The sequence below is a fragment of the Pelophylax lessonae genome (assembly GCF_965119305.1).
Source record: "Pelophylax lessonae genome assembly, chromosome: 3".
In the NCBI taxonomy this organism is placed as follows: Eukaryota; Metazoa; Chordata; class Amphibia; order Anura; family Ranidae; genus Pelophylax; species Pelophylax lessonae.
The window spans coordinates 43,643,230-43,669,370 of record NC_138770.1 but is presented as its reverse complement, the minus strand read 5'-3'; the positions used below and the strand labels follow the sequence as shown (position 1 = coordinate 43,669,370).

The 26,141-nt window shown below is 44.8% G+C and overlaps 4 protein-coding genes and 1 pseudogene across 6 annotated transcripts in view; 1 reads left to right on the top strand and 4 right to left on the bottom strand.

Moving 5' to 3' along the window:
- LOC309550683 (uncharacterized protein) overlaps positions 1-26,141 on the bottom strand; it is a 3,164,715-nt gene that overhangs the window by 207,021 nt on the left and 2,931,553 nt on the right. The window contains exons 51-52 of the mRNA XM_082251018.1: positions 20,382-20,585; positions 20,068-20,295 (exon numbers count right to left, since the gene is read on the bottom strand). Of these exons, the coding sequence (XP_082107144.1) occupies positions 20,068-20,295; positions 20,382-20,585 (432 nt within the window). The remainder of the gene's footprint in view (positions 1-20,067; positions 20,296-20,381; positions 20,586-26,141) is intronic.
- The window catches only part of LOC309550793, a 1,525,103-nt pseudogene that overhangs the window by 278,962 nt on the left and 1,220,000 nt on the right, over positions 1-26,141 (top strand). The gene's annotated exons all lie outside the window — the stretch shown is intronic.
- LOC309550693 (uncharacterized protein) overlaps positions 1-26,141 on the bottom strand; it is a 217,615-nt gene that overhangs the window by 35,682 nt on the left and 155,792 nt on the right. Inside the window, exons 2-4 of one of the 2 annotated variants that reach the window (XM_082251027.1) lie at positions 21,090-21,224; positions 20,880-21,003; positions 20,666-20,763 (exon numbers count right to left, since the gene is read on the bottom strand). In XM_082251027.1, coding sequence (XP_082107153.1) covers positions 20,666-20,763; positions 20,880-21,003; positions 21,090-21,224 — 357 coding nt within the window. Of the gene's footprint in view, positions 1-2,937; positions 3,483-20,665; positions 20,764-20,879; positions 21,004-21,089; positions 21,225-26,141 lie in introns of both variants that reach the window. The other variant, XM_082251026.1, reaches the window with a different exon arrangement.
- LOC309550059 (uncharacterized protein) lies at positions 321-2,901 on the bottom strand (the record flags this gene model as incomplete). The annotated part of the gene is made up of 2 exons (XM_082250526.1): positions 321-1,447; positions 2,892-2,901. The coding sequence occupies 2 exons, from the start codon at positions 2,899-2,901 to the stop codon at positions 321-323; spliced, it is 1,137 nt and encodes a 378-aa protein (XP_082106652.1).
- LOC309550058 (uncharacterized protein) lies at positions 16,653-19,989 on the bottom strand (the record flags this gene model as incomplete). Its single annotated transcript, XM_082250525.1, has 2 exons — positions 16,653-17,429; positions 19,968-19,989. 2 exons carry the CDS (start codon positions 19,987-19,989, stop codon positions 16,657-16,659), a joined length of 795 nt encoding a protein of 264 aa, XP_082106651.1. The 3' UTR covers positions 16,653-16,656.

Sequence of the window (26,141 nt, the reverse complement as noted above, 5' to 3'; positions counted from 1 at the left end):
CCTCCAAGTGTTTGTGAAAGCTTACACCACAAAATTTACTCCGCCAAAGAAAGGTAATGACTCCATTTTTATTTTTCTACTGCTATCAATGGCCAACACGGTACAACACTTCATCCATGTCTTTGGTGAACTCTGATCTCCTTATGAACTGTTTCCTTCCATGACGAAGATCAGCCATGGAGTATATCTAAGGTGTATATCAGGGTGTGCTTCTTCCCCACATGTCCAGCAAAATGAATATATAAGACATTTCCCACACTCAAGGCACTACTACAGCTCGAGGGTTGTGTGGGATCCCTGATGTACAGGAAGATAGGACTTCAGTGAGTAACAATTCCCTCACTCGGACAGAAAAGTGACTTCTTCCCCGTGTGAGATCTCTGATGTCTGTAAAGATTGGATTTCACTGAAAAACATTTCCCGCACTCAAGACAGGAATATGGCGTCTCCCCTGTATGTGATCTCTGATGTCTGTAAAAATGGGACTTTACTGAAAAACGTTTCTCGCACTCAGGACAGGAATACGGCTTCTCCCCGGTGTGAGACCTCTGATGTCTGTCAAGACTGGACTTCTGTGAAAAACATTTTCCACACTCAGGGCAGGAATACGGCTTTTCCCCTGTGTGTGACCTCTGATGTCTGTCAAGACTTGACTTCTCTGAAAAACATTTCCCACAATCAGGGCAGGAATATGGCTTCTCTCCGGTGTGAGTCCGTTGATGTGTGTAAAGATGTGACTTATTTAAAAAACATTTCCTGCACTCAGGACAAGAATGCGTCTTCTCCCCCGTGTGAGATCTTTGATGTATGTAAAGACTGGACTTGTCTGAAAAACATTTCCCGCACTCAGTACAGGAGTACGGCTTCTCACCTGTGTGCAATCTCTGATGTCTGTGATAAAAGGACTTGTCTGAAAAACATTTCCCACACTCAGAACAGGAGTATGGTTTTTCCCCTGTGTGAAGCCTTTCATGTGTGACAAGATGTGATTTTAGTACAAAACATTTCCCGCACTCAGGACAGGAATACGGTTTCTCCCCTGTGTGAGACCTCTTATGCATGTAAAGATGGGACTTTACTGAAAAACATTTCCCGCACTCGGGACAGGAATATGGCTTCTCACCCGTGTGAAGCCTCTGATGTATTTGAAGATTGGATTTTTGCGAAAAACATTTTCCACATTCAGGACAGGAATACGGTTTTTCCCCTGTGTGAGACCTTTTATGCACATTAAGATGGAATTTAGAATGGAAACACTTCCCACACTCAGTACAGGAAAACCTCTTATCTCTTGGAAGAATGGCACCGTCCCTCCCAATCTGCGGTTCCTCAGGGTAAAAGGAATACGATGGTCCATCTACATTGTGTGGTGCCGGATGGACATTTGAGGTAGCCGGGTTTTCTCCTGGACTATATTGTGTGATGTCTTCATCTTCTACTTTACAGTCTGGAGACAAAGTGAGACAATCCTCTGAGGTTTTCCTCATCTCCTGTCCATGTACTAAAATAGAAATAAAAAGATTATTACTAGACATGAACAGATTGGTTCCCTTATACCAGGACTCCACCCACCTCAGGCAGCTTTATCTCTGAGGATCTTACAATTCCACCCTCAAGGTAACTAGTAAATGGGTCCTCTGAATCTCCTACCATTTATTATCTTTATTCATGGACCTTAGTCAGAGAGTGAGGAAACAACGAGAACTGTCTTTTATAGGAGTGACAGTGATGAAGGGATTATAGGACAAGTATCCCCACCCCCTCTATCACAAATTGCCATCTTCCCAACACAAGAAGTCCTGCACTTCCCTATTTAGTGCATGATTTAGTCATGAATAACAGCGTCTCTGAGCCCCACCAGAGGTCAGAGAGTGAGGATAGGGGAAGAACAACCAAGATGAAGACTGGACTGATCCTGAAGACCAACATCATTGGGTTATGGACTCCTTCCTCATTATCACTTTCTGTTTAAGGTTCCGAACAAATGTTAGGACTAAGCAGTATCAGAATGATGTACTCTACAAAATAGAGTGTATATTGCAGGGGTCTATCTAATGTATGTAATGTACAACATGGAGTAGAACGTGCAGGGTCAGGACTCTGTAACATACAACAAATGTATATGATGCAGGATTTAGGAGTATGTAAAGTACAATATAAATCAAATAGTGTAATGGTCGAGACTCAAAATATTGGTATCCAGAATTCAGTGGTAGTTTAAATGTTTACCTGAGACAAGTTGCAGAGGTCCCACTCCTGAGACTGCACTCAGTGACTTGGGTCTGAGACTATACGGACATATCCCTCCACCCGGCAAGGCCAGCAAACAACAGAGTAAGTAACCCTGGGAGATCTTGCTAGACATGGGCATGGGGCAGAAGGCCCAAAGCACATACCTCAGGTACCCAAGTTGTGTAACGCCTATTTTTAAAATCTACATTTTGCTTCCAGCTGAACCCCAGAATTTACATAAATCCTGTCTAGATACATAATTTGTGTCTGCAGCACAGACAAGGAAGATTATCCAAGAGAAATACAGGAATACAGGACGGGGAACACAGCTCAGGAAAGTGACCAGAGTGTTACAGGCTGATATCACCCAGTCCTTGCATCACTCTGCACCAAACCGTAAGCAGTACAAATAGAGGAATGTATTTAATGCTAATATTTCACCTGTGCTGATCTCTGTAGGAGTGTCCTCCTCTATGAATGCCCCTGTTATTCCATCCTCCTCCATAGACTGCTGCTGATCATACCTCACATACATCTCTTCTTCTTCTGCTTTACCCTCAACTTTTATATCTATCAGATCTTCACCCTAAGCCAAGAAAATTATAGAAAATAACATTTGTATAAGCTTTAATATTGTGATATCACATTAAAATATCCACACTTCGCCATCACGTATCCATGTTCTAGAAGCTCCGTCCCACCGACCTTGAAATGGTGAAGGATAGTGTGTTCTTCCTGTGTGGAATCCTGGTAATACAGAGGAGGGGGACATCTCTCTGGTGGGTTCCTAGAAATAGGTGGCTCCATTAAATCCTTGTTTCCTTCTGAGAATTTCTCCATTACGCCATACTCTTCATCCTCCTCTTTATACTCTTCTTTGATAGCAATATGATAATCCTCAAGATTCCCACTCTGAATAATAAATAAAACATTCCTTGTATGAAACAAGCTTGTGTATAAAACATAACTACCAAAGATTTGTTCCTCCTCTACCTGATGATGGTGAGGGATGGTGTAATCTTCCTGTGTGGAATCCCGGGAAAACATAGGATGGGAACATGGTGGGATTCTACAGCTGTAAGACTCCACAGTGTTGTCCTTGTACAGAGTTTTGTGCCCTTTTAGAAACTCTGCCTCCTCCTTCACATCAGTCTCCTCTTTTATCTCTCCTTTAATATTGACCTGTGTGGAATCCCAGGAATACAGAGGACATGGACATCTCTCTGGTGGGTTCCCATTACTGGATCCATCTGTAGGAAACACACACACTGACTGAATACATTGTTTCTATGTGTTTATCAGATGATGGGGGATCTAGGTGGACCCTCCGTACTGCTCTCTCCTTTACAATAAAGTCTCCTCTTACCTGGTGATGTGAGGGGCGGCTTATTCTCCATCATGACGTCCTTGTAGAGATCCTTGTGTCCTTCTAAATACTCCCACTCCTCCATGGAGAAATAGACAGTGACATCCTGACACCTTATAGGAACCTGACACACACAATGATACAGTCACCATCCAGACACATCCCTTGTCTGTTACTGGATAATGTCCCAGAATTCCCAGCACCGCTCACCTCTACTGTCAGCAGCTCATTGATCTTGCCGATGACTTCTGGAATGTTCTATTTATTTCTCCATTGTATTAGGGAGTGAGGTGGAGGCAATTTGATGGTCATATGATCACCAGATTTCACAAATTTCAAAATCTATATATGAATAGCAAAATCAAATGACATTCCCATAAATCCGCTCATCTCTCCAGTCAGGTCTGTGTTTTATTAATAGACAGGGATGAGCTCGGGCGTGTTTGAGTTTGTACGTGCCCGATCCCGCCAGGAAGCCGACACTGCACTCCACTAATCACAGGCAGTGAGACATTTCCCGATCCACAGCTGCACAGATCGGGAAATGTCTCACTGCCTGTGATTAGTGGAGTGGTGTCGACATCCTGGCGGGATCGAGCACGTACAAACTCGAACACGCCCAACGTACAAACTCGAACACGCCCAAGCTCATCTATATTAGTAGAGATAAGAGTGATGTCATGTGACATTCCAGAATCATCCTCACCTCTCTGGTCAGGTCTCTATATATAGGTGTGTATCATCGTCTGCTGGAGATAAAAGACGTCACAGTGACTAAAGAGGAAGAAGACGGACATGACGGGGGGGGGTTACTGGGTGTAAATAGAAAATAACATCTTATTACCTCCTCTGCTGCCACTTCCAACAATGCCTCCTCTCTACTTCCTCCCGATGCCGATTAACCTCTAAGCTGGAACATCCTATTTATACCTGACATCACTTCCTGTCTGCACCTGACATAACTTCATGTCTTCCATAGAGACTTCCTGTCGTCTGGATAGAAGTGAGATCACCACCTTGTGGAGCTCAGAGGAACTGCAGCCCTGAGAAGTGTCTCATATGTGAACATATGTGTATGTACTGAATATCCTTATAGATGGGTCATCTCCACTGTCACCAAGGGGGCAGAAATAAATTACTGCCTAGTCCAGCCTTTCTCAGGCAGGGTTCCTTTCTTAGGGGTTCCTTGAGAAATGAACAATTTCTGTCTCTCATTAACAACTAGCATCAATGTAATGGGGGCAGTCTTTTCACTGGTGACAATGTGAGAGGGTCCTTTTTCCGCTGGTCACCAACGTAACAGACCACTGCACTGAGCACTTACATGAGAGGGCCCTTCTTCCATTGGTTACTAATGCAAGGGACCACTACACTGACCACGGATTTAAGGCAGTCTGTAATATTTAGGGGAGTTTGCATAACCAGCAGGCTGATCTTCGAGCCTCGGACTTCCAGGAGCCATATGAGGTCGTAACAATCCTGGGAAACTGCAAGACAGTTTTTTCCCCTTTACCAGATCACCCGAAACCCCTCACCTTGCATGGATGAGAATTCCTGAGTACTACAAATGGTTCTTGTCATCCCCCTTAAGGGGATCAACTCAAGCACTGGGGACACATACATTAAATCCAGGACCCATCCCTAGCATCCTGAACATATCTCCCCTTTCTACTTCTACGCAGATATGGGACACTTTGCAGTTTACCCTAAGAGGACATCCGCATTATGGTGTTGTTTGCAGACCTGATTTCCACCATGAATTTAAAATCTTGTAGGTCCAAGAATCAACTGGTTACTCTAACATTCATGTGTTTTTTTTTTTTCTGCCTCATGCAGGTCCGTTGGGCATTTCCAACACCAAATGAAACTCCCTGCAATAGAGAAAATATCACATTTGATTTCCAGGCACTCTCGTTCCACTACAGCGTATTTTCCCTCGGCAGTCATCAACTTCCTACTGAGAAAGACGAAAGTCTTTACAAAACTGCAGAGTCCTGTTGGACTTCGGAACCAACACCCTGAGCAGATACATGTGATCTTTGTGTATGTGATAGCTTTGGATGAGTTAACATCTTAAGGGGTTCTGTTCACCTGAGCTTTCATACTCTTGATGTTTTTATTATTACTTTCCATGTTTTCTAACATGACTAACTCATTGTTAGGTTGAGTAGAGTACAATAAACTTTGGATTTTCATATAAAACTTATTTATTGTCTGTTGAAATTTTCTGAGAGACAAGTCACCTAAAAAATCCCAAATATTTTTTATTGCCCCTAAGAACATTTGTGCATTTTCTTTATACTGTATATAGGATGCTGTGAGTGACGGCTACAAGCGAACCCTTGTATTATGTTTTTTTTTTTTTTTTGGTACCAACACAATCAGGCTTGACCATTTAATCTGCAACTCCTCAGTTCTAGCCTTTTCTAAACTTCCTCTGATACAGTTTTCCTGTATGCCTCCAGAATGCGATAGGGTTTACTCAAACTTTCACATTAGACTCCGTGATCATGCTTAATTACACTGGTAAGGCCTGGCAGTCCTGAAAAATTCTCCCTATAACTTTGTAAAAAAACCTTTACCTGTTGAGTCATGGGTTTGAGCAAGTTGGTGGCAACTGGGACTAACCCACCCCTACAGGGGGATCTGAATTCACCTTAGCCAGGGCGGCTAGCTGCTTCTGATCTTTCCACGGTTTTCATAGATTCACATTGTCAGTTTGATAAGGCTTCCTCAGAGACTGCCTCTTGATATCTTGTTTCATAATCAAGTATCATTAGGATATACTGGTGTCCCAGAGCCGATTTCACCAATGAGCCCACCAAATCCATCTCAATACCTCGCTAATAGGCAGAGACACCAAGTGGTTCCTAAAATGTAACACTGGAGCAGTTAGTTGACCAATGGTACATGAACCACAATCTCTTTTCACGTCAGCAATGATCCCCAGCCAGTCAAACTGGTCTGTTAACTGTGCCTCTGTTTTCTCGGCTGTAACTGACCTCCCATTGCACCATTGTGAGCCAAGTCCAATATCATGTGTCTAAAAGATTTCTCGGCTGTAACTGACCTCCCATTGCACCATTGTGAGCCAAGTCCAATATCATGTGTCTAAAAGGCTGGGGGACCAGTAACTGGTTGACCATGACATCCCGGACTTCTGTAACTCGATATCAATAATCACTATTGATGAAACCTTATTTCAGCCTCAGGCACTTGTGATACCCCATTAATCACTTTGACTTTTTCTCCTGCATTTTTTAACATGTGGCCCTTAATTTGGACAGTGCCAAATGTACACCTTAATACTTCCAACTCAGGATGCTCTGGACTAGAGGAACTCTACATCCTCCCCAACCAAGGCCTGCATGGGATGAGATTTCTCTTAGTGGTTTTCTTGGTCTGTAGACCATCTACCACAAGTGCAACATCATTATCATTCTCTAAAGTCACAAATAAGCATCCCGGAATTGCAGAGTTCGGCAGGGAGACGAATGGTGTATGCAAAGCTGAGCAGGGAAGCAGCTGGATGAAAAGCGGCAGTTTTGTAACCACGCAGAAAAGAAAGCTGTAGAAATTGCAGCTGGAGGATTTAGAATCAGGCTTGGCTGGACTCAGCGAGTGACGTCCACATGCTGACATAAAAGGAGTGGCTACGTACTTCGGGGCTATACACACCCCTTTGTCAAGCCAAGATATCTTTATCTTGGCTTGACAAAGAGGTGTTTAGCCCAGAAATACATAGCCTCGCCCGCTTACATTAGCATGCTGATGTCACCAACTGAGCCTGATTTGAATGTCTCCAGTCACCCTTTTTACAGCTTGCGTTTCAGCATGGTTACAAGACCGCTGCTTGTCATCCAACAGCTTCCCGGCTCAGCTCTGCATACACCAACTGTCTCCCTGCCTGACTCTGCAATTCCCGGACGCTTCCTGGACGATCTATGCATGAAGGACTATGAAATATGTCTCTCTCTAACCTGCTACAGTGAGTGCATACATGTTTTTTATGATTTATATTTACCAATAAGGGCTACGCTTAGATGTTGGTGCCCTCTTCCTTTTGTTTATTATCTGTGCTTTGGCATAACTCAAGACTCAGTTACTGAGAAGCTGCAGCCTTCACCACTGGCCTATGCTGAACTCACTGGAACTAGTGGACCACTTTGAGGGACTTATGTATGGGGCCAACTCCCCCAGGTACCCCATTATGGAAAAGGGTCACCATACAATATAAATTAGTTCAACCAGATATCACATTCAAAACTGCCCCTCAGTCAGATTCACAGAACCTCTGAGCATAGAAGGACCCCCTCTGTGTAGCTCTGTACTCCATGATTTCCTTCCATGGAGTACACTGAGCCTAGATATGACCCAGTAAGTGACAATACCAGCACAACACATTCTCATTTTTTCATGCTGGAGCAAACATATGGGACCCTGGGGTGGTCGTTCCTTAACTATCCAGAGATGATGGCTTTAGTGTCCATGCTTACAGGGGCCCTTGGGACTTGGCAGGTCCAAATAGATCCTCCACCATCATATATTGCTTCACTATCTCCACCAGTTGGTTAATTGTCTGAGGCTGACAATGCCTGACCCAATGCTGAAGCTCATTGGTAGAACCCTTAAGTAGTAGTCCACAATGACCAGTTCTACAATCTGTGGTCCCATTACTTCTCCAGTTGCAACCATTTCATGACTAGTTGTAACAGGTCATACATTTGGGACTGCTGTGACTGGCTGGCACAATACTTCCAGCAATGGATCCGGTGTGCCTGGACAGCAACAGTCACCCCAAGGTGAGCTAAGATCGCTCATTTCAGTTTAGCATAATATCTGGTGTCAGCTCCTGGTAGGACAAATTAGGTCTTCGGCGGTTCCACCCAATAGGAATGCAGCAATGAGACTGGCCAATCGGTCCTGGGGGGTAACCCCCTCTCTCAGCCATGCATTTTAATGTGGCTAGGAATGCTTCCATACCATGGTGGGGTGTGAGTTTTTGCATGTAGTGGCTCCCCCTCACCATCACTGGGTTGCTAGTGGGTGACAACCACCTTCAGCCATTCTGCTGAAGAGGCCATCAGGGTTAACTTTGTCTCAGTCTGTGCTGCCTGAGACTGCCGAGTCTGTATCAGCAGAGCAAGGGTCTCCTCATGGTGGCAGTTAGCTGCCATGTAGGCCTGTTTCTGGTGGGTTTAAAACTTCCTTATGGCAGAGGCTGGCTTCTGCAGAGGACTAAACCAGGGCTCTTATGACCTCCATGCCTCCTTCAGAGGTTTGCAGTGCCAGTGCCGCTCTTACCCAGGGCATACAAAGCAGGCACTGGCCCTTTTAATTGTAAGTTTTTCCAACAGCTTTCACAGCTAGATTGCCAGCATCCAAGCAACATATGCAATACTTGGGACAGTTTAGATCACCAGCCAGCAGCACTGGGAAAAGCAAACAGTCTTTATTTGCCAAAAGTTAAATTAAACTACTTGACAACAGTGTAAAAAAAGGTCAACATTTCTGGTAAACAAAATAAGACTACAGCTTACCGCAAGCATAGGCTTGTCCCACCACAGGGTTATGAAGACCCCACCTGCTTCACGGGTCCATAAAAAGGTTCTCAAGAATTCAGCAGCATCTCAGAAACAAAAACCCAAATAGATCTTTCTCACAAATGTGTCCTGCTTCATTCCACACCTCATGGACACCTGCTGACTGCTTCCTGCCCTTTTCAGCCATCTCTTGCAGGTGGGTTAACCAGTACCCATAGTCAGATTTGGAAGCTCTCTCCCACCCAATATCTCTCTGAGCCTCCAAATTGCGGGATCAATATGAGGACAATCCTGGACAAACTGCAAGTCAGTTTCCATTTTCGTTACTGGATCACCCTAGAGACCCTCACCCTGCATGGGTGAGACTCCGATGAGTTTTGCCTTGTCTTTAATACTCTCTGGAGCTATCTAAGGTGTCTATGTCTGAATAGCCATACCGGGGACCAAGAAGGATATGTGGTGACTATAGTTTATTACAACATGCCCCTTATGACCCAATGAGATCCAAGTGTTGCATTGTCCGCGGGAGTCCAGCGGTAGACTCAATATCCGCCGACACCTGCAGATCATCCCTCAATGTAAACAAGGCAGATCACATGGATCCTGTGTCTCTGCAAGGCTGGGAATAAATTTAATCTCTTCCCCTAGTAAAAACACCTCCCAGGGTACATATTAACACTGGTTAGGCGCACAGTTAACCCTTTAATCCCCCCCTGATGTTAACCCCTTCCCAGCCAGTGACATTAGTACAGTGGCAGTGCTTATTTTGTAGCACAGATCACTGTATTAGTGTGACTGGTTCCCAAAAAGTCTCAGTTAGTGTCAGATTGTCCACCTCAATATCTCAGCTTCACTATACTGTAAGTCGCTGATCGCCGCCACAACTAGTAAAAAAATAAATAAATAAATAAATAACTAACTAAAAATATCCCATAGTTTGTAGGCGCTATAACTTTTGTGCAAACCAATCAATATACGCTTATTGGGATTTATTTCTACCAAAAATATGTAGTGGAATACACATTGGCCTAAATTAATGAAGAAAATGGGATTTTTGACTTACCGTAAAATCCATTTCTCTGATGTTCATTGACGGACACAGCTCCTGATCTTCATAACCATTGGGTTATACTGCCCCCTACAGGAGTAGGACACTAGGCAGAAAAATAATATGGCTACGCCTATGGGCAGTCCCAGGGGATATACTCCATCTCTCTGCTATAGGTATTCAGTTTAGTTACAAGCAGTGTCAGAAGACAACTCCACAGAGGGGTGGGTGCTGTGTCCATCAATGAACAGAAGATAAAACAGATTTTACGGTAAGGAAAAAATCCCATTTTCTCTTTCATTCATTGACAGACACAGCTCCTGATCTTTATAACCATTGGGATGTCCCAAAGCAGTGTCAAACATGAGAGGTGGGAACAGAAAAACAAATTCCCAAGGCTAAACAGTAGCCAACCAGGCAACAGGAGCTCAACCAAAACAACTGGAGCCCACCTACAAAAAACAATACACTCTCAAAGAGGATCAGGTCCTATAAACAGCAGCCTGCAAAACCTTGCATTTAAAAGAAGCATCCACAGATGCCAACACATCCACTTTATAAAGCTTTGTGAAAGTGTGCACCGATGACCAGGTAGCCGCCTTGCAAACCTGCGTCACTGATGCCTGATGACGGAAGGCCCAGAAGGCACTAAGCGCCCGAGTAGAGTGTGCCTTGACAGGGAAAGGAGGAACCTGACCCTTGATGGAAGAGGCCTGAATAACCATCTGATCCATCTAGAAATGGTTGCAGAGGAAGCGGACAACCCTTTCCAAGGCCCATCTGTGAGCACAAATAGGGAGTCTGACTTCCTAAAAGACTCTGTAGCTGCCAAGTACATCCTATTTGCCCGGACCACATCCAAGGCATGCAAGGCAATTTCCTTTGGATGTTTAGGCCTGGGACACAGGGAAGGCAACACAATGTCTTCATTCAAATGAAAATCAGAGACAATGTAAGCAAGGGGATCTCCCGAAGATTCTCAAAGGGAGGCTTCTATAGGACCGAAAGCACCAAATTGAGGCCCCAAGGCGGCAACAGAGACCGCTCTGGAGGAACCAAATGTCGGACACCCTGAAGAAAAGTAGGCACCAGGGAGTGCATGGCCAAGGGTTGTTGGAAGAAGACCGCCAAAGCCGACACCTGACCCTTGATGGTACTCAAGGCAGACCCCCCCCCATTAAAGGAAGGTCAAGATCCGAGCCACAAAAGAGCGAGGATAAACTCCAAGAGACTCACACCATGTACAGTGGGTACGGAAAGTATTCAGACCCCCTTAAATTTTTCACTCTTTGTTATATTGCAGCCATTTGCTAAAATCATTTAAGTTCATTCTTCTTCCTCATGAATGTACACATAGCACCCCATACTGACAGAAAAACACAGAATTGTTGACATTGTTTCAGATTTATTAAAAAAGAAAAACTGAAATATCACATGGTCCTAAGTATTCAGACCCTTTGCTCAGTATTTAGTAGAAGCCCCCTTTGGATCTAATACAGCCAGGAGTCCTTTTGGGAAAGATGCAACAAGTCTTTCACACCTGGATTTGGGGATCCTCTGCCATTCCTCCTTGCAGATCCTCTCCAGTTCTGTCAGGTTGGATGGTAAACGTTGGTGGACAGCCATTTTTAGGTCTCTCCAGAGATGCTCAATTGGGTTTAAGTCAGGGCTCTGGCTGGGCCATTCAAGAACAGTCACGGAGTTGTTGTGAAGCCACTCCTTCGTTATTTTAGCTGTGTGCTTAGGGTCATTGTCTTGTTGGAAGGTAAACCTTCGGCCAAGTCTGAGGTCCAGAGCACTCTGGAGAAGGTTTTTGTCCAGGATATCCCTGTACTTGGCCGCATTAATCTTTCCCTCGATTGCAACCAGTCGTCCGGTCCCTGCAGCTGAAAAACACCCCCACAGCATGATGCTGCCACCACCATGATTCACTGTTGGGACTGTATTGGACAGGTGATGAGCAGTGCCTGGTTTTCTCCACACATACCGCTTAGAATTAAGGCCAAAAAGTTCTATTTTGGTCTCATCAGACCAGAGAATCTTATTTCTCACCATCTTGGAGTCCTTCAGGTGTTTTTTTAGCAAACTCCATGCGGGCTTTCATGTGTCTTACACTGAGGAGAGGCTTCCGTCGGGCCGCTCTGCCATAAAGCCCCGACTGGTGGAGGGCTGCAGTGATGGTTGACTTTCTACAACTTTCTCCCATCTCCTGACTGCATCTCTGGAGCTCAGCCACAGTGATCTTTGGGTTCTTCTTTACCTCTCTCACCAAGGCTCTTCTCCCCCGATAGCTCAGTTTGGCCGGACGGCCAGCTCTAGGAAGGGTTCTGGTCGTCCCAAACATCTTCCATTTGAGGATTATGGAGGCCACTGTGCTCTTAGGAACCTTAAGTGCAGCAGAAATCTTTTTGTAACCTTGGCCAGATCTGTGCCTTGCCACAATTCTGTCTCTGAGCTCTTCAGGCAGTTCCTTTTGACCTCATGATTCTCATTTGCTCTGACATGCATTGTGATCTGGAAGGTCTTTTATAGACAGGTGTGTGGCTTTCCTAATCAAGTCCAATCAGTATAATCAAACACAGCTGGACTCAAATGAAGGTGTAGAACCATCTCAAGGATGATCAGAAGAAATGGAAAGCACCTGAGTTAAATATATGAGTGTCACAGCAAAGGGTCTGAATACTTAGGACCATGTGATATTTCAGTTTTTCTTTTTTAATAAATCTGCAACAATGTCAACAATTCTGTGTTTTTCTGTCAGCATGGGGTGCTATGTGTACATTCATGAGGAAGAAGAATGTACTTAAATGATTTTAGCAAATGGCTGCAATATAACAAAGAGTGAAAAATTTAAGGGGGTCTGAATACTTTCCGTACCCACTGTATGTATAATACAATGTATGTCTTCCACATATGATGGTAGATCTTCCTAGAAGTAGATTTCCTAGCTTTTAACAGCGTAGGAATCACCAACTCAGATAAACCGCTATCCTTCAGCACCTGGTGTTCAACAGCCAAGTCGTCAAAGCAGGATGGAGGATTGGTCCCTGAGACAGCAGATCCTCCCTGAGAGGAAGCCTCCAAGGAACGTCAGCCGCACCAGATTGGTGTACCAAGCTCGGCAAGGCCAGTCTGGAGGCACTAATGGTGCTTTTCCACTGCATGGAACTGTAACGGTTCGGCACGCTTTTGTGCTTTTCCACTGCTGGTACCGCATGGTATAGTGTCGTAACGGTTTGGTACGGTACGGTATAGGTTTGCTTTTCCACTGCATGGAACCGAACGGTACGGTACGGCTCTGAAAAAACAGTACCTACTCGATTGTGGTTCCAACAGGTACCAAACTGGTACCATATCACACAATCCTTTGCATGCAGTCACTACTAGCTTACTGATTGGTCAGAGAATCCCACCCACCCCGTTGTTATCCCACCCACTTAACTTTAGTACTACTTTAGTGGAAAAGCAAACCTATACCGTACCGTATCGAACCGTTCCGACACTATAGCATACAGTACCAGCAGTGGAAAAGCAAACCGGGCAAGCAGGGCCGAGTAGAGCCGAGCCGGTACTTGCAGTGTAAAAGTGCCAAAAGATGACCGGAATCCCTTCTGCCTCAATCCTGCGTATAAGTCTTGGCAGAAGCTGAGAGGAGGGAAAGCATAAATCAGACGATACTGACCCCACTGGGCCACCAGCGCATCTGTGGTGTCTGCCAGAGGATTCTGCTCCTTGTCCCCCTTGCAGGTTGACGTAGACAACTGCTGAGGAATTGTCCAAATGGACCTGCACATGGCCCCCTGCAGTTTTTTCTGGAAGGCTTTGAGAACCAGCTCGATTGCTCTCCAGTTCGAAGATTGCTTTGAATCTTTGCTCTTCCAAGATCCTTGTACCAGTCAAGAGCCCAGGTGTGCCCCCCAACCTGTTCCAATTGCATTCATCGTGATGACCCTGGAAACTTACAGGACCCACAGGAGACCCCAAGACAGGTTCAAGACTGTCCTCCACCACCAGAGGGATCTTTTCACCCGAACCTGGCAAATGCACTAGGGAGTCCAGAGACAGCTTGGCTGCTGTCCCACAACCAGGATAAAGAGCTGTAATGGATGGAGACCCGCTCACTGTACCGCAGGAATCATGGCAACAAACCCAGTGCCGACATGGCATGTCTTATTGAGATAGAGCAATGAGCCTTTTACAGAGCAGTTGGCCTATCTATATTCTGACTCTTCTCCTGAGGAAGAAAGACTTTCTGCTGTGTGGAATCTAGCTTGCTGAATTGGCCAAGGCTGATGATCTAGCAGACATACGAACAGATTCGGCTGACGCTTCCGCAATATAAGCAAGAAGCATAGGAAAGAAAAACAGAATTGTTTCCTTCGAGGTGCCAGCTTGAATGTGCGCTTTAATCTGGGATAGCCAAAACTCCCGATTGTTGGGAAAAAAAAAACTCCCGATTACGAGCAACCACCGCCATCACGGGGTTAAGATTTCCCAGCGAAGAATCCCAGGTCTTTTTTAGGAGTAAATCCATTATTTTATCTATGGGATCAAAGAGAGTGCCCATATCCTCAAAGGCAAGGTCTGTCTGCCTAAAGACCTGAGAAAAGGCCGCCTCCAGTCTAGGGGACTTATTACAGACTGACACCTCTTCCTCAGAGAAGAGAAGGGAAATCTAGGTTTCAGGGCCCTTGAAAAGAAAGGCTTTCTTTCTGGGTCCTGCCATTCCTTTTTGACAGCTTCAACCAGCACGTCATGTACTGGAAAAGACTCTCTTTTTCTGTTCGCCCAGGCCCTGGTACATCTGGTCATGGAGAGATAGGGTCTTCTTCTCCCCCTGGATTCCTAAGGTGGTATGGATAGATCCCAAGAAAATATCCACCTCTTCCAGGTTAACTTGTCCTGAGAAGCCCTAGTGGAATCGCCATCCACCCTTTCTTCCTCAGATTCCACCTGGGAGCCTGAAGCTAGACTATCAAGCTCCTCAGTTTTCTTTTCAGTGCTCCCTGGTGCTCCTCCACTGGTGGAGGGCACAGCCAGTGAGGCTGGTGCAATCTCCTGCTTTGCTGGCTGAGGGGGAGCCTGTGGCTGCACAATCTGCAAATTGGAAACCAGTGCTTTATAGGATTGAAAGGTGCTGGAAAGCTCCTTAACAGATGCAGCCAGGTCAGTACACTGCTCCGTGGAATGCTCCCTCACTAGGTCATTAATACACTCCTTACAAAGTGCTTTAGACCGGGGTTCCCCCATAGTAGCTCTGCATGACAGGTGCGTCCTCTTGGAACTATGTGGAGACTTGGACTTATCCGAGGCTTTACTCTGTAACACAGAGAAGGCCATGAGCAATTGCACCGGGTCCCCCCTCTCAGCCAGAAAAGAACTACAGCGTGACACCAGGAGTGTACCCAGGACCAACCACCACCAGGGTCCCAGAACCGCTGCCATAAACCCCTCCCCCCGGACCACCAAGGGGAGACTACAGCATGGAGCTAGCAGGGTACCAGAAGTCGTGGGTTCGGCGGAAGTGCCCGCCCCCACAAAAAGTGACGTCACCCGCCAGTCAGCCCAGCCACAAGCTCCAACGCTGGCCGCAAGATGTGGAAGGATCGAATGCACCTCCGACGGCACCCCCCCCCCCCCGCAACAAAAAAATGGGACCCACGGAGCCTCAACCCTCCCAAAGGAGAAGCTGGGGTGGCGCCAAGCAGCCCTACAGGTTCTCCGGGCTCCATACCCAGACCCTAGCTGAGCACATTGAGAGACCTTAGCCTTAACAGGAAAACTGGCCTCAGCCTCCCTGGCTGTCCAGCCTCGGTTCCTGATGGTGTCTCCCCACCAGAGGAAAAACCAGAACTGAGGGGTGCCAGCTGCCCAGTGGGCCACTTTTGGTAAGCAGAACTGGCGCTGTGGGATGAACCGAACGCCAGGTTAAGGCGTCTGATGCCGACACTCATCAGACCCCAGAAAAGGTGTTGGTTGATATAGACAGCAGGGCGGATGACCTCCCTGAAAAATTTGGGTTTAAATCTTCATGGCTAAGGCGGTGTTTCCTGAGAAGGGTGGAGCCAAGGTCTCTCAGAGGTGGCTGTCCTGAAACACGATAAGGGAAAAACAGACTTCTAAATGGATACAAAATCTTACACCACAAAATTTACTCAGCCAACAAAAGGTAATGAATCAATTTTTATTTTTCCACTACTATCAATGGCCAAAACTATACAACACTTCATCCATGTCTTTGGTGATCTCTGATCTCCTTACTAACTGTTTCTTAAATGATGAAGATCAGCCATGGAGTATATCGGAGGTGTATATCAGGATGTACTTCTTCCCCACATAAGAGCTGGGATGTCCAGCAACATTTATAAAGAAGACATTTTTCACACTCAAGGCACTAATACACCTTCTAGGGTTGTGTGGGATCCCTGACGTACAGGAAGACAGGACTTCAATGAGTAAAAATTCCCTCATTCAGGACAGGAAAGTGGCTTCTTCTTCCTGTGAGATCTCTGATGTGTGTAAAGATTGGACTTCTGTGAAAAACATTTACCGCACTCAGGACAGGAATACGGCTTCTCCCCCGTGTGTAACCTGTTATGTGTGTAAAGGTGTGACTTTTGTGAAAAACATTTCCCGCACTCAGAACAGGAAAACAGCTTCTCACCTGTGTGCAATCTCTGGTGTCTGTGATAAAAGGACTTGTCTGAAAAACATTTACCACACTCAGAACAGGAGTATGGCTTTTCCCCCGTGTGAAGTCTTTGATGTGTGACAAGATGTGATTTATTTACAAAACACTTCCCACACTCAGGACAGGAATACGGCTTCTCCCCTGTGTGAGACCTCTTATGTATATAAAGATGTGACTGATCTGAAAAACATTTTCCGCACTCAGGACAAGAAAATGGCTTCTCACCTGTGTGAAGTCTCTGATGAATTTCAAGATTCGACTTTTGTGAAAAACATTTCCCGCACTCGGGACAGGAATATGGTTTTTCCCCCGTGTGAGATCTTTTATGGACATTAAGATTGGATATAAAACGGAAACCCTTTCCACACTCAGTACAGGAAAACCTCTTATCTGTTGGAAGGACGGCACCGTCCCTCACAGTTGGAGGTTCCTCAGGATAAGAGGAATACGATGGTCCATCTACACTGTGTGGTGCCGGATGAACATTTGCGGTAGACGGGTTTCCTCCTGGACTATACTGTGTGATGTCCTCATCTTCTACTTCACAGTCTGGAGACAAAGTGAGACAATCCTCTGAGGTTTTCCTCATCTCCTGTCCATGTACTAAAATAGAAATAAAAAGATTATTACTAGACATGAGCAGATTGGTTCCCCTAAACCAGGACTCCGCCCACATCAGGCAGCTTTGTCTCTGAGGATCTTACAATTCCACCCTCAAGGTAACTAGTAAATGGGTCCTCTGATCTCCTACCAGTTAATTTCTTTATTCATGGATCTTATTCAAAGAGTGAGGAAACTGTATTTTATAGGAGTGATAGTGGTTAGGGGATTATAGGACGAGTGTCCCCACCCCCGCTATCACTTATTGCCATCTTCCCAACACAAGAAGTCCTGCACTTCCCTATTTAGTCCATGATTTAGTCATGAATAACAGCGGGGCTGAGCCCCACCAGAGGTCAGAGAGTGAGGATGGGGGGGGGGGGGGGCAGGGGGGAAGAACCAAGATGAAGACTGGACTGATCCTGAAGACCACCATCATTGGGTTTTTAAATCCTGCCTCATCACTTTCTGTTTAAGGTTCCAAAGTTTGAGGATGTTATCACATTTTTATCAACATGCAAAAGTCTGTGCTTCAATCAAATCATCAGATATAAAATGTCCAGCTGGTAGAAAATGGGTGCAAAAGAAGCAATGTACAACTTATTATGTTGGATACAAAATTTATGACTAAACAATATCGTAATTATGTAATGTACAACACAGAGTATATAGTGCAGGGTTCAGGAGTATGTAATGTACAAAATAAAATATATACTGTTGGGGGTTAGGACTATGTAATGTACAATATAGAGTGTATAGTGTAGGGGTCAGGACTATGCAATGTACAACATAATATACAGTATATAGTACAGGGGTCAGGACTATATCTGTACAACATAAAGAATACAGTGCAAGGGTCAGGACTCTATAACATACAACAAATGTATATAGTGGAAGGATCAGAACTCATATTATTTGTATTCAGTAATTAGTGGAAGCTTTAATGTTTTCTTGAGACAAGTTGCAGAGGTCCCACACTGCTGCCTCCCATCTCCTTAGACTGCACTCAGTGACTTGGGTCTGAGGCTATACAGACATATCCCTCCACCCCGCACAGCCAGCAAACAACAGAACAAATAACCCTGGGAGAATTTCTCTATCAGAGATCATGGCCTAGGTGCCTAGGTTGAGCAACGTTTATAGTGAAAATCAACATTTGCTTCCAACTGAACCCCAGAGTCTACATAAATCCAGTCTAGATACAAAAATTGTGTCTACAGCACAGAGAAGGAAGATTAACCCAAGAGAAATACAGGAACTCAGGACGGGGAACACAGCTTAGGAGAGTGACCAGGGTACTACAGGCTGATATCACCCAGTCCCCGCCCTACTCTGGACAAATCACTATGCAGTATGGGTGGAGGAATGTATTTAGGTGTCCTTTTATGAACGGGTGAATTTTTTTCTCCATTGGCTTCTCTACAGTTCTCCGGGGAAAATGATCACATCTGGCACCCCTTTTATGAATGGGAGAACTTCAGTTCGCCCAGGGTGATCAGAGGAGAACGGTTTTCTCGGAGATCTGTGTAGAAGTCAATGGAGCGTCTGTAATCTCGTGAGACAAAGCGAGATTACAGTAGTATGAAAATCCCTCGCGCGCTTTAACAAGCAGAGATAAATTATCACTGCTGAGTACACGAGGTTATAAATAATAGTCCCCTTACATAAATATATATATATATACACTGAATACACACACACATACATTGTATATATATATACACATTAAATATATATCTACATGTATGTGTGTATATATATACACATGTATATATATACATAAATATGGCAGGGGGACATGATTACTGTGTTGGGGGGTCTGACCGAGGAAGAAGGAAGTCCATAATCTTCCTTTTTCCCCCTCAGTTTTCCCCCGATTCTGTCTTCACTCCCCACTTCACAAGCTCCAGGCTGGTGAACCCGGGAGTGTGAATTCTGACCCAGATCGCCAGTGAAGTGCGGAGATCGCAGCTTCATAGCCTGGCCATTTCTGTGTCTGTCAATGACAGATTCCCATGTGAAGAGATGATCAGCGGAGAACATGTTCTCCTGCGATCATTTCTGTTTCATAAACTGAGAATGATCGGAAATGAGCTGTGATCAGCAGGATCACTGCTCATCTCCGTTTCATAAAAGGACACCTTAGTGTTAATGACCCACCTGTGCTGATCTCTGTAGGAGTATCCTCCTCTATAAATGTCCTCGTTATTCCATCCTCCTCCATAGATTGCTGATCATCCCTCACATACCTCTCTTCTTCTTCTGCTTTAACCTCAACTTTTAGATCCATCAGATCTTCAACCTAAACCAAACAAAATAATAGAAGGGGTCATCTGTAAAACAAAAGCTTCAATATTGTGACATCACATTTAAACAAAATCAACACATCACCTTGACGAGTTCATGTTCTATATCAGTGATCCTCAAACTACGGCCCTCCAGCTGTTGCGGAACTACACATTCCACAAGGCATTGTAAAACTCTTACATTCGCAGACATGCCTAGACATGATGGGATTTGTAGTTCCTGAACAACTGGAGGGCCATAGTTTGAAGACCCCCTGTTCTAGATGCTCTGTCCCACCAACCTTGTAACAGTGAGGGATGGTGTGATCTTCCTGTGTGGAATCCCGGGAATACAGAGGACGGGGACATCTCTCTGGTGGGTTTCTGTAGCTGTATGACTCCAACATGGTGTCCTGGTACAGATCGTTGTGTAATTTTGGAAACTCTGCCTTCTCCATCACCCCATCCTCATCATCCTCCTCTTTTATCTCTTCTTTAATATTAGCTTTAGAATCTCTCAGGTTTCCACTCTGAATATATAAAAAAATGACACATTGTAACAACGCAAATAATGTACAGATCCTAATGATACTATCAGTGATTGTTCCTCATCTACCTGATGATGGTGAGGGATGGTGTGACCTTCCTGTGTGGAATCCCAGGAATACAGAGGACGGGGACTCTCTGCTTGGTTCCTGGTATTAGGTGGCTCCATCATATCCTTGGGTGTTTCTGAAAACTCCTCTATCACTCCATACTCCTCATCCTCCTCTTTATAGTCTTCTTTGACAACAATATTATAATTCTCAAAGTTTCCACTCTGAATATATAATAAAATATTAATTGTAACAAACATGCTTGTGTACAAATCAGAACTATCAGTGATTGTTCCTCATCTACCTGATGATGGTGAGGGATGGTGTGACCTTCCTGTGTGGAATTCCGGGAATACAGAGGACGGGGACATCTCTCTGGTGGGTTCCCATTACTTGATCCATCTGTAGGAAACACACACACTGACTGAATACATTGTTTCTATGTGTTTATCAGATGATGGGGGATCTAGGTGGAGCCTCCATACTGCTCTCTCCTTTACAATAAAGTCTCCTCTTACCCGGTGATGTGAGGGGCGGCTGATTCTCCATCATGACGTCCTTGTAGAGATCCTTGTGTCCTTCTAAATACTCCCACTCCTCCATGGAGAAATAGACAGTGACATCCTGACACCTTATAGGAACCTGACACACACAATGATACAGTCACCATCCAGACACATCCCTTGTCTGTTACTGGATAATGTCCCAGAATTCCCAGCAGCGCTCACCTCTCCTGTCAGCAGCTCCATCATCTTCTTGGTGACTTGTAGAATCTTCTGCATGTTGTGTCTCTCAGGTTTTAGGGAGCCACATGGAGGCACTGTGATGGTCATATGATCTCCAGACTTCAGAAGAGGAAGACTCTGTATTGGAAAACCAATAGGAATATCATGCTAGAATCCCAGAATCCTCCTCACCTCTCCGGTCAGGTCTGTTGTTTTATTAATAGAGATAAGAGTGATGTCATGTGACCTCCCAGAATCCTCCTCACCTCTCCGGTCAGGTCTGTTAAGAGTGTTGTCACGTGACTTCCCAGAATCCTTCTCTCCTCTCTGGTCAGGTCTGTATTTTATTAATGTTGATAAGAGTGATGTCATGTGACCTCCCAGAATCCTCCTCACCTCTCTGGTCAGGTCTGTGTTTTATTAACCGGTTGCCGACCGCTGCAAGTACATATACTGCGGCGGTCAGCCCCGGCCAGGCAAAGTGATGTATCGGTACTAGCCTGGGAGCCAATAGCGGGCGGGCGCGCGCCGCCGGAGGCGTGCTCCCGCCCCGGCTCATTCACGGACACCTCCGTGCGTGTGACCGGCAGACCCAACGTCCGCCGGTCACTCGCGATCGTCCGCAGTGAAGGGAGAAAGGCAGGCGGCTAATGTAAACAAAGCCGCCTGTCATTCTCCCCTGTGTAAAAGCACTGATCTAATGGTCCTGCTATGTAGGACCGTTGATCTGTGCTATTACACACACAGCCACATCCCTGTACAGTAAGAAGCACGCCCCTAGGGACACACATAGTCACTGCATCTCTAATAAAGTTAAACCCTTCCCTGCCAGTGTCATTTTTACAGTAACAGTGCATATGTATAGCACTGATTACTGTAGTAATGTCACTGGTACCTCCAAAAGTGTAAAAAATGTCAGTCAAGGGTCCGATCTGTCCGCCGCAATGTCGCAGTCACGCAAAAAAAAAAAAAAAAAAAAAAAAAATCGCAGATCGCCGCCATTACGCGTTAAAAAAAAAAAACAACAAAAATGACAAAAATCTTTCCCTTAGTTAGCAAACGCAATAACTTTTGCGCAAACCAATCAAAATATGCTTATTGTGATTTTTTTTTTACCAAACATAGGTAGCAGAAAACAAATTGGCCAAAAATTTAAAAAAATTTTGATTTTTACATTTTGTTTGGGGGGAATTTCATATAAAAAAAATGTGAAAAATATTGTTATTTTTGCAAAATTGTCGCTCTTTTTTTGATTATAGCGCATGATCAAAAAATCGCACAGGTTATCAAATACCACCAAAAGAAAGCTCTGTTTGTGGGAAAAAAAGGACATCAAATTCGTTTACAGCGTCGCACGACCGCGCAATTGTCCGTTAAAGTCACGCAGTGCCGAATCTCAAAATACCCCCTGGTCAGAAAGGGGGTAAAATCTTCCGGGGCTTAAGTGGTTAATAGAGATAAGAGTGATGTCATGTGACCTCCCAGAGTCCTCCTCACCTGTCCAGTCAGCAGATAGATGATCTCCAGGGTGAGGTTTATTATCCTCTCAGTCACGTGACTCCGGTCCTTTTCCATCCTCACTGATGCGGTCATGTGATCTATGCAGTAGACAAAGAGCGGAAAATTATTTGTATAATATTGTTTGTAAAATTTTTAGGATGGGGATAAGGGGTTAATGACTCTTTGTTCTCAGTTTTTTCTTAATGGTGATCACTGCTGCTCTTACATCTGTATCTCTGTCCATATTATCGGAGTGTTCATTTTTGTTCTCTCTCCTATTGTCTCACCTAAACAACGAGGTGATCTTCATCTGTATAACCATGCCTCCTCTATATGCTCTAAAGTTCAAGAGTAAGGCTATAAATGTTAATGTTTGACTAGGTGGTAAAAATTTTACGTCTTTGTTGTCTATTTCCTTATTCCTTTATGTCCCCCCTCTCTGTGCACCCACTATGTTTTTACTGTTTTGTGGGCCTGGACGCTTCTATTTTGCTGGCTTACCAATGGTCTACTACTCTATGGAATTTCAAAGAGGATGGGGGGGCTTATTGATTTTCCTGGTGTGAATCCGCTAAATGATATGGCTCTGTCCACTCCATAAAATGTGCCTTTTAAAATCTTTTTACTTCTGTAAAAACTTAGGCCTAGTATGATTGTAAACTGAGGTTATAAGACCATTGTATGTTTACTTCAATTTTAATAAAAAGAGATTATAAAAAAAAAATGCATTTTTTATTCATTGCCAGTATTGCTGTAGTAGGTTGTATACATCAGACAGACGAGACTCTTCACAGGCAGGGTCAGGGCATCCCCCAACCATGAGATTTAAAGGAATTTTGTACTTTTAAGGTTTCACTTTAAAGGCCCGTACACACGATAAGAAAATCTGAAGGGAAATTTCGTCCGACGGCCGATCTGCCGATTTTCGGATTGTTAGTATGGTGCTTTTCGACAGCCGACTCCGACTTTTCGGCTGACAAAATCCTGATGTGAAGGCTATAAAATTTTTGTTGTCAGTAATACAACGTCCGATTTTCGTCTCATTAGTACAGATTTATATTAAAAAACAATAGCGCAACCATGCAAAAGAAATGACTATCAAATATGGAGACCATCCATAAATAAAAATGGGGATTTAGTTCCACCATATGGCCATATCGTGCTCAAGCCCACCACTGCGTCAAAGTACCCCATTATCGGTGGGTCCTACACTATCCATAAAAAAGGGGTGAATCCAGCCTCTCTTACCCTTGGAGACAACACTCCTTGCTGGGAAGGTGTGCTAATGCACTGCAGGGGACTCAACCTATATCTACTTGATAGAGGACACCAATAGAGTACAGGTGTGTGTGGGGGATGGGACAGAAAAAAATCTTAAGAGCAAGACTAGGCATGCTCAGAGACAAAAGAACACATACAAAGCAATCCAACACATGACATCACTTCTGAAGTAGAATTCTGTCGTATGGGAAAATTCGTATGAAAATAACCTCTTCACTTTCCACATCAGACTAGCATGCCACAAAAAACGGACGACAGATCTTTCGATAATCTGATCGTGTGTACGGGGCTTAACTAGATTCCCATTGACTTCAGTGGGGTTCAGATTCGGTACCTCAACTTTAGTTATGTTCTGTAGACTCGTCTCCAACCAAACCTAGGTATGTTCATCCCATCCACAGCGAGAAGGTGACACGTCTCCAAAATGAAGAGAATGTTCCGGCCCCGTAAGTGGGGAAATGTTCTGCCCCTGAAGGGGTTAATCTAGGTTTCCACACTATATATGTGTGTATCATCATCTGCTGGAGATAAAAGACGTCACAGTGACTATGGAGGAAGAGGACGGACATGACGGGGGGGGGGGGGGGGGTTACTGGGTGTAAATAGAAAATAAGATCTTATTACCTCCTCTGCTGCCACTTCCAGCAATGTCTTCTCTCTACTTCCTCCCAACTCACCTCTCACCTGGAACTTCCTATTTACGTCTGACATCACTTCCTGTCTGTACGACATCACTTCCTGTCTGTCTTCTATAGAGACTTCCATTCTCAGTAGAAGTGAGATCATCACTTTGTGGAGATCAGAGGAACTGCACCCCTGAGTAACATCTCATAGTGTGAACACGGCCTTGTGCTGTGTGTGTATGTACTGTATATCCTTATAGATGGTTCATCTCCTTTCCCACCAAGGTGGATAGAAATATATTACTTCCTAGTCCAGCCTTCCTCAGCCGAGGTTCCTCCAAAAGTTTCTAGGGGTTCCTTGAAAAAAGAACAATTTCTGTCCCTCAGTAACAACTGACATCAATGATCTGTAATGAGGCAGTCTTCCCACTGATGATGATGTAAGAATGTTCTTCTCTCACTGGGGTGAGAGAAGGTGTGGGGTGTGTTCTTCACAGAAATTGATTTTGGAAAGATAGAGTTTTCCAGGAGAGAGCTCGGCGAATCCCGTTGGGTGACCTGGAACATTTTTTAGAGCAACTGGCTAAGTTAACCACTTTACCACCGGAGGATTTTGCTGTCTTCCGTCCAGGCCACTTTTTGCGATTCGGCGCTGTGCGAATTTAACTGACAATTGTGCGGTCGTGCGACGCCGTACCCAAACTAAATTTACGTCCTTTTTTTCCCACAAACAGAGCTTTCTTTTGGTGGTATTTGATCACCTGTGCGATTTTTACTTTTTGCGCTATAAACAAAAAAAGAGCGTTTATTTTGAAAAAATAACAATATTTTTAACATTTTTTTATATGAAATTCCCCCCAAAAAAAATGTAAAAACCAATTTTTTTAAAAATTTTTGGCCAATTTGTTTTCTGCTACCTATGTTTGGTAAAAAAAATCACAATAAGCGTATTTTGATTGGTTTGCGCAAAAGTTATTGCGTTTACTAACAAAGGGAAAGATTTCTGTCATTTTTGGTGTTTTTTTTTTTAACGCGTAATGGCGGCGATCTGCGATTTTTTTTGCGGGACTGCGACATTGCGGCGGACAGATCGGACCCTTGACTGACATTTTTGACACTTTTGGGGGTACCAGTGACATTACTGCAGTAATCAGTGCTATATATATGCACTGTTACTGTAAAAATGACACTGGCAGGGAAGGGGTTAATTTTATTGGAGAGGGAGGGGTTAATGTATGCCTGGTGCTTACTGACGTGTGGGGGGGGGGGGACTGAGTGAGTCATGGACAGATCGGATGTCCAGCTATGCTGAACAGTCCCATCTGTCACTCCCTGTCACTATGGAGATCCGCCCGCTTGTGTTTACACAGGCGGGCGAATCTCCACACTAGATCCCCGACGATCCGGGGAAGAGCGGCGGCGATCGCCGCTGCTCCTCCCCTGGCCCGACTCCCGCTGTGACTGAAAACAGCGGGAGCGAGCCTCCTGCGGCGTGCAAGCGCCGCCCAGAAGGGGGAGTGTCTGACGACGTAGTACTACGTCGTCAGACGATAACGAGCCAATCTGCCGCAGTAATATTACTGTGGGCGGAGGTAAAGTGGTTAAAAGCAGATGGAGATTATCTGAGAGTTGCGAAGCCCTTACACCTCCC